This window comes from Patagioenas fasciata, chromosome 1 (genome assembly GCF_037038585.1).
Source record: "Patagioenas fasciata isolate bPatFas1 chromosome 1, bPatFas1.hap1, whole genome shotgun sequence".
NCBI classification, from domain to species: Eukaryota; Metazoa; Chordata; class Aves; order Columbiformes; family Columbidae; genus Patagioenas; species Patagioenas fasciata.
In genome coordinates, this window is record NC_092520.1 from 11,903,311 (window position 1) to 11,917,943 (window position 14,633).

General features: G+C 41.2%; 1 protein-coding gene across 14 annotated transcripts in view; it reads left to right on the forward strand.

Moving 5' to 3' along the window:
- The window catches only part of FAT3 (FAT atypical cadherin 3), a 419,159-nt gene that overhangs the window by 350,422 nt on the left and 54,104 nt on the right, over positions 1-14,633 (forward strand). For all 14 annotated transcript variants that reach the window (XR_011737022.1, XM_071803302.1, XM_065832545.2 and 11 more), the window contains 2 exons: positions 422-575; positions 2,981-3,214. Coding sequence is in view for 13 of the 14 variants with exons in the window: in XM_071803302.1 (XP_071659403.1) it covers positions 422-575; positions 2,981-3,214 (388 nt within the window). In the remaining variant the exon portion in view is untranslated. The remainder of the gene's footprint in view (positions 1-421; positions 576-2,980; positions 3,215-14,633) is intronic.

Below are 14,633 nucleotides of genomic sequence, written 5' to 3' on the forward strand. Positions count from 1 at the left end.
TGTATGTATGTACTTGCATAATTCCCATCATTACATTATCACTGATAGACCACTATCATTGCAAGCACCACCCTGGGGAATTGCAGTCTGTATCTCCCTCAAACACTGCTGGATGAGGTGATAAAAACAGTTATCCTCGTTAGCACGCTCATCAAAGTTTCCATTTCATGGATGTTGATGAAACTAACAGAAGATAGAAAATGAGAGCGCGTTTAACACCTAAGACGGGACCTATTAAGAGTCATAATTGGGCATTGTTTTTGTGACACCTTAAAATGTAGCAGTGATTTGAATTTCTAGGAATGTGCTAGCTGAAGGAAAACAGGTTCCTATGTAGAAAGACACACTACAGAGAGTTTAAAAAAAGGTTCTGTGTAAGATACTGATACACTATAGCTTACATTTCTCTTTTTGTCTCTAGGTTGCATACACAGCACTGTTTCCTGAAGACATTCCATCAAACAAAGTCATTCTTAAAATCAGTGCTAAAGATGCTGACATCGGGTCCAATGGTGAAATTCGCTATTCTCTCTTTGGTGCTGGGAACAACAAATTTTTCTTAGATCCTGAAAATGGTAAGGTGACAATATTTCTAAATAGCTTTCTTATTCCCTCGACACCAGTGGGTGCTAGATTCCTTAACTAGAGTTAGGTTACACTTGGTTGTCAGCCAGTTGTTGCAGTTACGGCAGGCATGGATGACCACATCTGAAGTGGTGGTGGTGGTAGGAGGCAGAAAGAGGGACGTCTTTGTTGGCCAGGTTGATTGTTATACTCATCCCTTTGTTTCCCTGACAGTCCTCAAGTTAGGTGACAGATGTGTCACAGAATCCTAAAATCATAAAATAGTTTGGGTTGGAAGGGACCTTCAAAGCTCATCCAGTCCAACCCCCTGCCATGAGCAGGGACATCTTCACCCAGATCAGGTTGCTCAGAGCCCTGTCCAGCCTGGCCTTCAGTGTCTCCAGGGATGGGGCATCCACCACCTCTCTGGGCAACCTGGGCCAGTATAAAAAATTTCATCCTTATATCTAGTCTAAATCTCCCCTCTTTTAGTTTGAAACCATTACCCCTTGTCCTATTGCAACAGGCCCTGCAAAAATGTTTGTCCCCATCTTTCTGATATACATATATATATATATATATATATATATTCTTTCTTTTAAGTACTGAAAGGCCACAATAAGGTATCCCTAGAGCTTTCTCTTCTCCAAGCTGAACAAGTCCTTCTTGGCAGGGCTGCTCTCAATCCCTTCATCCCCCAGCCTGTATTGATGCCAGGGGTTGCCCTGACCCAGGTGCAGGACCTTGCACTTGGCCTTGTTGAACCTCATGAGGTTCACAGGAGCCCACTTCTAGAACTTGTCTGGGTCCCTCTGGATGGCATCCTGTCCTTCAGGTGTGTAAACTGCACCACTCAGGTTGGTGTTGTACACAAACTTACTGAGGATGCACTTGATCCCACTGTCTATTCCACTGATGATATTAAATAGTACTGGTTCCAATACGGACCCCTGAGGGACACCACTCATCACCAATGTCCATCCAGACTTTGAGCCATTGACCACTACTCTCTGGTTGTGACCATCCAACCAGTTCCTCATACACTGAACAGTCCACCCATCAAATCAATATTTCTGCAACTTAGAGGGAAGGAAATTGTATGGGACTGTGTCAAAGGCCTTGCAGAATTCCAGACAGATGATATCTATATCTCTTCCCTTGTGCACTGATTTAGACACTGCATCATAGAAGACCAGTATGTTCATCAGGCAGGACTTGCACTTGGTGAAGTTGACTGTCTCAAATCACCTCTCTGTCCTTCATGTGCCTGTCCTGGAGTCTTTTTGGCACAGAAGAGAGGAAGATGCCAACGTGGTCATCCTTCACCTTCAGTCTTCACTTCTACCTTACTCTAGATATATCAGTATTTAGACCCTGTAAAAATGCATTCCTTTTATGCACAAATTTTGGGAGAGAAAGAATATCGGTAATTAATTTGTGGACACAGTGAAATGCTACAAAGGTCTTGTACGTTTGGCAGTTGATCTGGAAAAATATATTGATCTCTGCTAAGATCCAGATTTTTATGGTTATTGAAAGTAAAGCTAAATAAAATAATTATCCCAATAGTAAAAATCCCACCCCTATGTTATTCTTAGGAGTTTGGTTTCCCTAACGATAAACTACGAAGTCCTTCCCTGTGCAATGCGTCCTCCAGTTGACTGGCAGGAGGCAGTGCCCAATATTGCCGTAGCATTACTGATGAAATAAGAGGCATTTGGAGGTCGATGCAGTGTGTGGAAGGGGAAGTATTGCCCTCTTCAGTAATAGATTTTGCATTTAACTGTAAATTATACCCTTTACAGAATTATCCCAAAACTTATCTTCTGACTAGTAGTGGCTGTTTGTGTCAATGTTAGGCAGTTGTTCATCTGTGCAGTGGAAGATGGATCATGGGTGAAGCTTTCACAGTTTGAATAAGCTGGCTTTTTGTTGCTTTAAATATTATTGTGATACCCATCTCTGTATGAAAATATGAAGCTTGTTTCAAACTAGGTGCCAGAGGTATCTACAGGAATTCAGAGCTGCTTTGTGGGAAGAAAAGAGAGGGATGTTGATGCTATTTTTGAATGGTAGCATTATGGCTACTATCATCATTTGTAAATCTTGAAAGCAACAGAAAAGCAGACTTGGAAAAACAAGGTGGTGTTCATAAGGGTGAAGTTGTGGGTTGTTAAGGCCACTGTGAGTGGCTTGCCCTCCGCACCCTCATGGTGGCAGCTCACTTTATTGGATAAAGATGAGTGAGAAGTGACACTGCTGTGATTTTTAATCCATTCATTGGAACAAGTAAGGCTGAATTTTTTGTTTTTTCTCCTTCTTATTTCTGTGAAACACATGGTTTTGAGATAGACTGTCTAGAATTACTGATGTTACTACAGCGGTAATGATAGCTGATACTTTTACTTAATTTCAGGTGAGCTGAAATCCTTGGCCCCCCTCGACCGAGAGAAAATCCCTGTGTACAACCTGGTTGCCCGAGCCACAGATGGTGGTGGCAGGTTTTGCCAGTCAGAAATCCATCTTATCTTAGAAGATGTTAATGATAATCCACCAGTGTTCTCATCTGATCACTACACCGCGTGTGTCTATGAGAATACAGCCACTAAAGCTTTGTTAACAAGAGTCCAAGCCACAGATCCTGATGTTGGTGAGTAACGCTGCGAACAATAATTAATGTTCAGGGAAACTCTGTGCATTGGTGGAATTGCAATACCATTTAATTTTTCTGTTGCTCCCTTTCCTCATTCTTTCCTCCTTTTGCTTCTGCACCCTCCCCATTTTTTTCTCTTCTGTTTCTTTACACCAAAATGCCTGTGGCTGAACTTGACATAATGGTGTTACAAACAGAAAAGCATTGCAGGAGCCACAAAAGCATGTAATCTTTTATTGTCTTGATCAGCGATAGCTGTGTTTAGGGGTAAATGATACTTTTGGGCGTAAATTAAAACTTCCTTTCTCCAGTGGTCTCACCTCTTTTCTTGAGCCATGATTTTGAATACTCATACCTCTATTTATGCAAATATTAATAATATAGTTACATGCCATAGGGACCTATACCTGTTTGATCACAGCTTTTCTAGAATTTTATACTGCTATAGCTCTCATTTGTTCCAGCTGGTTACCTTAGCATAAAACTATTGTTGTACACTGAATGTACATTATAATTGTTCTGGTTATTTAACTGTGCATTCTTTTAAAGTGTAATACTTTATTACATGAGGATCATAGCCTTGAAATCTGGGCCCAGTTATAAATATTTAAAGGGGTTTTTTTACATAACACAGTGGTAAAACCTACAAAATATCAGATTCTTTTTTGTTCATTCATTTCAGCTGGAATATATGTCTCATAGTTTATTCTTTCTTCCTGTGGTTTTGGAGATGTTTTTAAAAACCGTGGCCTGAGTAGCTTCACATACAAAGCATACCTTTCATTGAATGAAAAAATACTTCATCTTAAAATCTTTTTTTCTGAAGTACAGTGCATGCTGGAAGTCTCAGTTGTTACTAAGGCTGATAATGTAAATATACAGGAATCAGTAAAGAAGCGGCAAGCATTCATTAATGTATTTCTGAAGAGCTGCATTATATGCCCTGGTTGAAAAAATCACAATTAAAATTATGATACTGTCCTGCAGTGAAAAACCAATTACTGGTAGTGAACTACTGAAAATTCTGAAGATGCAGTGTTGTTGTTTTTCACTGTTGTCTTAATTACCACTTTTCTCATAGGGGAGATGACATTCAAGGATAGAGAGGAGACAGAGTTAGAATAAAAAGTTGTCAATAAAAGTTCTTGCTAGTGCCGACTTTACATAATAAGATGGTTAGCAATGAAAAACAACACAACAACAACAAAAAAAAAAAGAAAATAAAAATGACAACCCATGAGCTAATTGCTACATCTTCCTTCTGAAACTAGATAAATCAAAGGGAGGGTGCATGAGAAGGGGCTATGTACTTCCTTAATGATTAATCCTGAAAATCAAACAAGACATTGTATCATATGAAAGTAAATCTGGTCTCTAAAGCTGGATTTTATATTAATTACTGTTCTATTAGACCATACTAACATCACCAGTTCCCTATTTCTGCATAATGAATGAGTTCAGGTAATGTAATGTTCCCATCACAGAGAAAAATGTATTATTGATATTCCTGATGGGCTATGATATTCCAATAAGGTTTTGTAGAACATTATCCTGAAAACTTCAGTGGTACCAGTAATCATCCTATGAGTCAATTTTTAACATCCAGGAAAAAACTTGCAATCAGTCTTAGAATTTGCCCGTTCTTCTGCTTTGGGCTTTGAAGAGCTGTGTTCTGTAAGGATAGGAGTATCCATGTTGAAGCCATTGAGATAAAACTTGAGAGAAGTCAATTTGTGGTCTGCAACTAAACGTAATTTAACGTAAAACTGAAAAGATTGTGGTCAGACCGTGGTGGATAATTAAGACAATTTCCAGCTAGCACGAAAATAGTGTCATATCTGCCTTATGCCTTTGATATCTCTTGAATATCCTGAACTCCTAATATCCTAGGAAATTTCAGGACTGGAACATAAATTGTTGTGTAATATATTTGTAATTTGGATACATGCTTAGAAACTAGCTGTACTAGCTGGACACACTGAAGGAGAGATGTGATTCTTCTTCATGGTATTCAGCAGAAGAAAATGGCTTTAACAGGAATGAATGAGAACGTGGTCCAAGCCCAGCAGTGCTTTAAGTGATGGGTAAATCCTGCCTCACTTGCAGCTGTTTTTGCATTGTGAATGACCTCCACGCTCAGGCCTGTTTCCATGATGATTGATGGTGTAGTATAGTCAAGGCAGAAGCACTCCCTGTACTAAATATGAGCAGTGTGTCATCTGTCCTTCTGCAGTCCTCTTCATCACCATTGGGGATCAGAAGTTCCACACCATCCACATTTGTGGTGACTTTAGTGATTTCACTGACCTATTGATTTTCTTTTGTGATGAATGCAGGGTTCTAATTTTTGCTCAAAGTGGGAACGACCTTGTCTGCCAGGCCTGTCCTGCCTGCCACTGCTGTCCTGCAGCCTCTGCATTTTCCTGTGGAGAAAGCCATGGCTGGTACCCTGTCATGCAGATCCTCCCCCATTCCCTGCACAACCGACCTGTATAGATGGACAAGGCTGTCTTGGAGCCAGCACTTGTATTGCATGCACCCAATGTGCAGGAAAACACAGGCATGTAGGCAGACAAAAAATGGTCAGGAGTGGCCTTTATTTGGTTGCGAAGAGTTCCTGCAGTGTACAGATGTCCCTGCTCTGTCTTCAGCTGTCCCTCACTCTTGTGCCCCTTCTCCAGTCCCAGGGCCCATACAAGTTCATTGCACAGGAGGAGCCTGGAAGGAGCCTTGTGGTGCCCAGGTTATGGTGTGGCCAGCCGAATCTAGGAGTTTCTCAGAGACACAATTCAGACCGATCTGATTCTTCCATGAACAGCAGTTGCACCTCAAAAAGCAAAGGCCTGCACCCACTCACTTTCCCAGCTGGGCAGTCTTCCTTTGCCAGCTGCCCTATTCTTTGATGTCATTTTGTCCTTGCCTTGTATTTGTCGCAGTTCATGACCTGCTTCCCAGCAGGGATGACCCTGTGTTCCCCTGTCCCATTGCTGTGGCATGTACAAATAGCAAAAGAGCCAGGAAGGGCCCTCGCTGTGGGCTGAAGGTGAGGACCACAGGGTTGCACATGGTGACGAGTCAGCAGTGAAGCATTTTGGACGGCCTTGCTAGAAACATGTCTCCTGGCCTTGTGGATACAGAGGTGTCATGCTACAGGGTTCACACTGTCACACAGTGGTTGAGGTTGGAATGTCATATCTTCCAACCACCCTACTCAACCAGGGCCACCTACAGCAGTTTGCCTAGGGCTGTGTCCAGATGGCTTCTGGATATCTCCAAGGATGGAGTTCTGGAGATATTCCCTGAATGCTGTGCAGCATGGGCACCCCAGGGCCCCTCTGGGAGTAACCAGAGACCTGCATTGTGGGTACAGACAGAAGCATAACAACCTCACCATGATCTGGTAGAGCAGTGCAGACAGACAGCAAGCCCACACCAGTGCCCTCTCTGACTCCCAGTTCTTCCCAAACTGCATGTAATTAAAAGGAGACAGATTAAGGGCAGATGAGATTTTGTAGAAAGTGTAGTTTTGGGAAATACTCTCCCATATCTGATTGCAGATTTAATAGCATCAAGTAATGCAGCCTAGAAAAATAATGAGCAGAATGCTACTTCTTTCAAAGCTATTTTCTCACTTTTGTGCACAGGATTCCAAGAGTTACAGATGTGGGTGTGAGGGGAAAAATGGGTGTTAAAAGCCTAATTCAGGGAGCCAGGATAAGACTTGAGGCTCTCCCATAGGTAAGTTAATAAAGCCAGGTTATACAGGTCAATTGTGGTTGAATTTGGTTCTGTTTTTTGAAGAGTTGTATTGAGCTAAGTATCATTTGGACTAAGATTTATGATAAGGATTCTGTAGTCATCCAATTAGTGCATTTGTGTTTACTGTGGAGAGTTTAAATCAATCAAGTCTCCAATCAGTCTGGTTCTTGGTGTGGGGAACTAATTATTCAACTCTTCAAAGTGAAAGAGCTGCAGCAGAAGGGACTCAGCCCACAAAACCTTTGCTCATTACCACGTGTAATAATAAGGCAGGTGCACAGGAAGTAAGAAATGTCTTTTCTAGGGAAGAATGGTAATATAACTTCACCTTCAGGTTTCATTCAGTCCAGTCTGGAGTGTACCTACCTCCAGGAGGGTGGTGAAGCAATTATAGTGTATCTTCTTTTACTTCCTGCCCTCTCCTTGTGTCAATGAGAACAATGAAGAAACCATCAAGACCATAAAAAAGAAATATCGATCAGAAATGACAACTGAGGAACCATAGGTATTTCTCCGGGGTTTATCACTTATTTGTAGAAAGTGACATCAAAGTGCTGCTGGGACCAGCACAGAAAAAAAACACGCCAGTAGGATTTTCAGTTGCTCACCAGCTTTCAAGAACCTGCACGGAAGTGATGAATACAGGCTTCAACCCTATCAATGGTGGGCTTTGCTCTTGAAGGAATTAGGGCAACTGAGCCTGTTGCACACGCAGCTGGGCATGGGGCAGGGCACAGTGCTGCCAGGTGAGATGGCAGAACTGTCAGAGAGAAGTGCAAGACAGTCACAACCTGATTAAAGAGCATTTCTCTGAATCATGTGTAGTGGCAAGTAACAAAATAACAGAAATGCTGAAGCAGATATTGATTTTGGCATTTGTTGGCAAAGCCAATATGCAGCAAACGTCTACTTTGCATGTTTGTTTATGTCGGGCAGATCCCTTAAAATGGATCTAGAAAATGTTGAGGCATTCAGGATCTGAAAAAGTAGAAAACAAGGATTGAAATTTTAAAAATAATAATAACAATAACAATAATAATAATAATATGTAAGATGTACTAAAATCCAACAGCTAACAGGTAGATAACTTTGGCAATGATGCCAGCACTAGCTAGATGACAATTCTGGATATTGTCTGAGTTTTTGTAAAATAAGTATTGCAAGATACATTCCAGAAGATGGGTCGTTCTCTTTAAAACATACATGGAGCTTCCTATATCTTTACCCACGTCTTATCTCACTGACTTTTAAAATCATCCAGGGGTTAGTGCACTAATGCAGGATATGGAAGACCTGAATTATTAATTCCTTTTTCTGCAGCTATTCGAATCAGCATTGCATAAGTACGGGGTTAGGGTTGAAGAGGGGTCTTTTCCACTGTCACTGAAGCTGTTTTGGAAAGGACTCAGGAATCAGACAGAGGAAAAAAAAAAACACCATGAGAGAGCATTGCTCTGTAGCCTAGTGAGTGTTGGGTTCTGAGCTCTGCTCCCCAGGGTTTATTCAATGAAAAGTAATAGTCTGTGGCAATATAACCTCATATTTCTTCCTGGAAAGCTGTCCTTACTGATAGACTTCTATTCCATAAGAAGAGTGAGAAGGCAATGCCCTACATTCCCCAGTGGGATGGTCAGGACTGAGGACATTTACAGATCCAAGTTCACCAAGGGAGTTGTTCAGGAGAAAGTTGGCATTTGCCTTATTAATAAAGGCAGAAGCACTTCTAGAAATGCAGAGATACAGCGCATTGGGCTGCTGAAAAATTGCCAAATAAAAAATAATAGTCAGGCTCTATGGAATTTAGACTTACTTAGTGTTTGGAGGCAAACAAACAAGGTGTTTGGGGATATGGTGGAAAGTTTATGTTTCTGCCTAAACAAGCCCTACTTCGTATTGCTTATTTTGCTTCCCATGCCTAGGCACCCAGGAGACCTAATGCTGTAAGTAGTCAGGCTATATGACCCCGTTGCCATATTTTTAAAGCAGCAGATAGGTAGTCAGGGGAACTCAGTCACCCAACTTGCATTAAAATAATAAGTATATATATGTATAAAGATGACTAAGAGCTACTCTGTGTTCAGCAAGCAGAAGTCATCAAACCAGTCTCATTTCCTTCTGTAACATGTGAAGAGGCCATATAGAAAAAAAATACTATGGGAGATATGGCTTAGGTTTAGTGAAGTCTTTGACATTGTACTGCATATTTTTATAAGCAAGCTAGAGAAATGTAGTCTATGCAAAAATGTTATCAGATGAGTTTGTAATGACCGTTAAACTTGAGGAATAAGTTAAGAAAAGTACTGGGTGCAGCACTGCTCTTATTTTCATTCCTGTTTGGATAAGTAGGCATAAGGTCTGTGTTACTAGCTGTTAGAAAGCAAAATGGGGCTGCAAGTACCTGGGATAGTGTCAAAGCCCCAGTTGTGGGATTTAACAGTTGGAAAAGTGGTATGGAAAAATACAATGCAAGTCATCAAGATAAATGTGAAATTGTGTGTTTGGATAAGAATAACCAGGTGCAGCAGTATTGTCTGGGTAATAACGGCTGACTGGGCAGCAGAAGTGCAGAGGAAGCAGCTGTACTGTAGTGAATCACAGGCTGAATGTGTATTTATACTTTCATACTGGTGTGAAAAGGCAAATACTTTAATGAGATGGGTAAACAAGAGCAATGATGGAAAACAGAGGTAGTTCTTTCTGTTTACTTGGTGCTGGCTTATCCTGACCTGAAAGGCTGTGTCAAGCTTTGGGTGCAGCACTCCCAGGAAAATGTGGGTTACCTGGAGATTTACGGGGAAGATCACAGGTCTGGAAAACATGTGCTACAAGGATATATTAAAACAGTTGAGTGGGGGTGCCAGGAAAAAGAGAACTGAGATGATAAAGTATAACAGTCTTCAGATATCAGACAAGTAGCTCTGAGGAAGGAAATCAACCTTTGTTCTTTTTTCTCCCCTTGTCTTTTATTATTTTAATTCAGTCTCAGCAAAAAGTCAGGACAAGGGTTTTAGTTGTAAGAAAAGTGAGGAATTGGAGCGTGTTATCCAAGGAGGTTGTGCAAGGTCACAATCAAAGGATAGGCCTGTGTTTGGGGATAAATTGCATCCATCCTTTCTTTGCGCAGGGATAAATTAGATGACCTCATGAGATTCCTGCTATCTCTTTGCTCTGTCATTTCTATTAATTTCTATATGTTTGAGATTTCCAAGACATTGTTAACAACATGAAGGCAAAGAACTAGACAAGGAGAATTATACCTCTTGGATTATGTTGACTGAATAAGTCCTGTATTTAAATTGGATCACTGAAACATAATATATGTGTGTCTGTATATATAAATGCATACATACATACCTGCATATTTTTTTAGATAGATAGATAGATAGATAGATAGATAGATAGATCTGCATGTGTATTCCATTGCTTCAAGCTATGTTGCCCTATGTTGTCAGATGCCATGTGTAACTCTAAATCAGGTTTATCCAAAATCACTCTCTCACTTCAGAAGAATAATCAAGCTTATTCCTGATCAGCACAAGGAAATAAATCATTCAGGGCACTGATTGAAACAGGTGTTCATGTCATGTAAACCAGTATTGTATGTAAATCTCTGCTAGAACAGAGAGCGAGGGTGAGCCAAGCATCTACATCTCACTTTCCCACCAATGGCAAGCAGGGCTTTTAGCACCCATGGGAAGTGTCATACCACTAAAAGCTGATGCTTGCCATTTCTGTCCAGTATTTCCCTTCAGAAAGGGGTTGGTATCTTCATCCCTGTCCTCTGTGGCCCTGCTTTCATCCCATGGTACTGTGACCCTGCTGGAGTACTGGTGTGAGCAGAGGCCTTTGGGGCTGAGACTATCGTTTCCCCACATAAAAGGGACAAGGCAGTGAAAGCCTGTCTCAGTAGCAGTGTTATGGATTGAACTTGGCCAGCTTTTCTGCTTAAGTTCTAAAAAATCACTTGAAATATCTTTCCCTATGGGGCTGTATATTCTTCTGCAGTTCAGCAAGGTACTTCTGGCAAGATTTTCGTCTTTCATCTCAAAATGATGGAGTAGAGTATTATGAAATATGGTTTAGTACTCATCTTCTGTCTTGTTAGTTGTTAATGAAGTTGTGGACTTTTAACTTCCAGTAATTTGTGTTGTGATTAATGTTTGGGTAATCGGGAATGGCCATAGGTACACACTGGTGTTAATAGTCACACCATGAAAGACAGAGACAACAAGAAGCCAAATAATCAGATATTGTGCGTGCAAATCACTACTAAATTGATAAATAGCTTGTTTTACAACTCTGTTTCTGGACAGCTTTCTGTTTTACTTCTTGTTTGTTTATTTTTAATGTTTACCATTATTTTTCTGTTCGTAGGTTTTCTAGATGAAAATGAGCAGATGACAAAGTTAAGCATCATTTTCCAGAGATAAACAAGAATGAGTGGGCTTGCTATACTTGGGTAAACGCATTAGCTAATGGGTTCAGGGTGACGTATGAGAACAGAAAGGAAAAACACACTATGTATGTCCTTTAACACATGTAAACTTTAGTCAGTTTGATGCAGTCAGCAGGTAATGCCCACTGCAGAAACTCACTGTGATATGGGGATTGCACTGGTTCTGTTGATACTCAGCCTTTTAATTGGTGTCGCACTGGATCAAACCATGTTGTAACTCCACCATTTTCAGTGGAGCTGCACTTCAAATCCTGTGTTCGGTTTTGGGCCCCTCACTACAAGAAAGACATTGAGGTGCTGGATCAAGTTCAGAGAAGAGCGATGAAGTTGATGAGGGGTCTGGAGCACAAGTGTGATGAGGAGCAGCTGAGGGAACTGGGGCTGTTCAGCCTGGAGAACAGGAGGCTGAGGGGAGACCTTATCACTGTCTACAACTGCCTGAAAGGAGGGTGTAGCATGGAGGGGATTGGTCTCTTCTCTCAAGTCACAATTGATAGGACAAGAAGAAATGGCCTCAAGTTGCACCAGGGAAGGTTTATATTGGATATTAGGAAATAAGTTTTCACCTAAAGGGTTGTCAGGTATTGGAACAGGCTGCCCAAGGAAGTGGTGGAGTTACCATCCCTGGAGTATTTAAACACTTGTACAAGTTGTGCTTAGGGACATGGTGTAGAGGTGGACTTGTCAGTGTTAGGTTACCAGTTGGACTCAATGATCTTGAAGGTCTTTTCCAACCTAAATGCTTCTCTGATTCTGTGAGGACAAATTTGGTATTCCTGAATTATAAAGAGAAGTTACTTTATTTCGCTGATGCTATTTAAAGTAGTAATGGCACAGAAGATGTCATTATGTGACATTCAGTGCATGCCCCTTTGTTTTAGTACAGCAGAAAACAAGAAAAAAACCCTGTTTGAAGGATGGCATTTGAGGTACTAGACAGCTGTATGTTGTACAAGCTCTTCACACCAGAGATTTTGCAAAGGGCAGTGTTCTATCATATGCTAATACAAGTCTAAATAGAAAATGTGCTTGCTTATTCCTTTACTTAAAAAATGTACTGCAATCCTCTTACAGTAGTAGTAATTCCTGCAAAGCTTTCCATGTTCAAATAGCTTATGTTTGTGATTGGCACCTTATAAATCTCAGAAGTTTGAGTAAGTGAATAAACACAAAGCAGTTTGCAAACATTAATCCCCCAACAGCTGTGGGCAAGCAGTGTGGGAGGATTGCTTTCTTTACCAGCATAGGAACCATGGTGTCAGAGCAGTTGTTTCCCTTCCACAGAACACATCTCCTTTGCAGTCCCAGCAGAACCTGACTCTGCAGCAGGGATGCCATTATTGACACACACTGGACGCTTTTCTGCCAGCAGATGGTTGCTCCTGTACTAAAGGATTATGGATTTCAGTAGGAATAACTTCCTACTTTTACTTTGCTTCATGCCCATTTTGTTTCCAGCCTTGGGTTGGGAAGCTGAGTGGAAACAGCTATTGATGTAACACAACACTTACCTTCACAGTGCTATTTCTGCCACAGCTTCTTTTTGAACTCATTTTCCTCCCAAGAAGCAAGCATTGAACTCCATGCCCACAAAATGCTGTGGGAGAAGGTCAGCAGGCAACTAAGATCTCTGTTTCTCCTTCTGTTCTGGCTCTGCATTCAGGCTGAAAGCCACCAAGGGTGGCTGTCTGTGATTGTCCCAGCTCATGTACTCTGCTCTGATCATCTGTCTCTCCTTGCATAAAATGACACTTTCACTTGTAAGAGCCTTTTCTCCAGGTCCCATGGGCAAAATAAGACTGTTTTCATCATCAAACCAGACTGCCACAAGATAACTCACATGCCTGGAACTTCTGAGTTTCTCTCTTGTTTTCTAGGAAGGAAAAAACCCCACATTTGCCTTCAAGAAGTAACTCTCTTAATTTCTGCCTAAAAATCCCTTATATTAGAGTTAGCAATCAGAACACCATAACCTGTATCTGAGCTGTCTCCATTGTAGGATCGCTAGTATTCACTTATCAAAAAACATTTTTTGTATTTTGTTCATTAATCGGAGTCACCCTTCAAAGTAGAATACAGGGAAAGTGGTCTGTTCATGTGTCAGTCCAATTGCAGTCACCAGTTACCACTTCTTGTATGTAAACTCACCCTGATGAGATGTCGCATGCACCACATTGTCTCTTCCTACTCCCCCTTGCAAGACATTCTTATTGAAATTTGGGAGTGTTTCAAGACACAAGTTATGGGTAGGCCATCCCTTTTCTAGCTATTTATGCCTTTAAAGAGCATGGTATGTGAAGCTTCTGTGTTGTACCCAGCTGTGCTGTCATGAGTATCAAACAGGCTCTTTGTGCCAGATAAAAACCCAGACTAGACTAAGGCTCTCCTGCAGCCACAGACACGGATGTGTGGAAGGTGGGCCGTAACGTCCCTTTTTTCAGACAACTTTTTAATTCTATGTAGGAACTTGCAGACATCAAGAGAGCCGAGAATACTAAATGGCTTTACAGTTGAAACTTGTGTGTATGTTGGGTGTTCGACTGCGTGGTCTGAATCAGGCAAAATCCCCTCTTCCACCATCTCCAGGGATCAACTCTAGTTACTAGCTCATTAACTATTCTGGTCAAGTTTGTCCCTTTTTGTAAGTGGAAGTTCAGGGAGGATGTCTAGCAGGAGAACCTCCTCTGCTGGAAATGCAGACGTGCCCTCCAGCCATTCATACTTTCAAAACCTTCCACTTCCCAGAGGGTTTTACCCCTATTCCACTTTTGTCAGTTTGGTTGATTGTCAGCTGACAGAGCATTTGTATAGAGAGGCTAAGTGAAGAAGTGAGTGTCGTCTTCAGCAGGCTGTAGGATATTCAGGGTCGAGACATTTCAACACATGAAAGTCTGCAAGTTGTTCATGGGCTGAGATCAGTTCCTTGTCTGTAGGGCAGAAATCACCTCCTCAGCTGCCTCATGTGTTTTGCTGAAGAAGGGCTTCTCTCTATGGCTCACATTTGAGATGCCATGCTGAACAGAGAGATTATGCTGTGATTAAAAAAAAATTAAACAAAACAAAACAAATCAATCAATCAAACAAAAAACCCCACCTGGTTCATTGCAATATTGCCATTTAAACTTTTCCTTATTTTAAAGACATTTGAACATTTGAAGTATGCTCTGGTGTCTCAAGCGCTGCATAAAAACTTTATTCCCT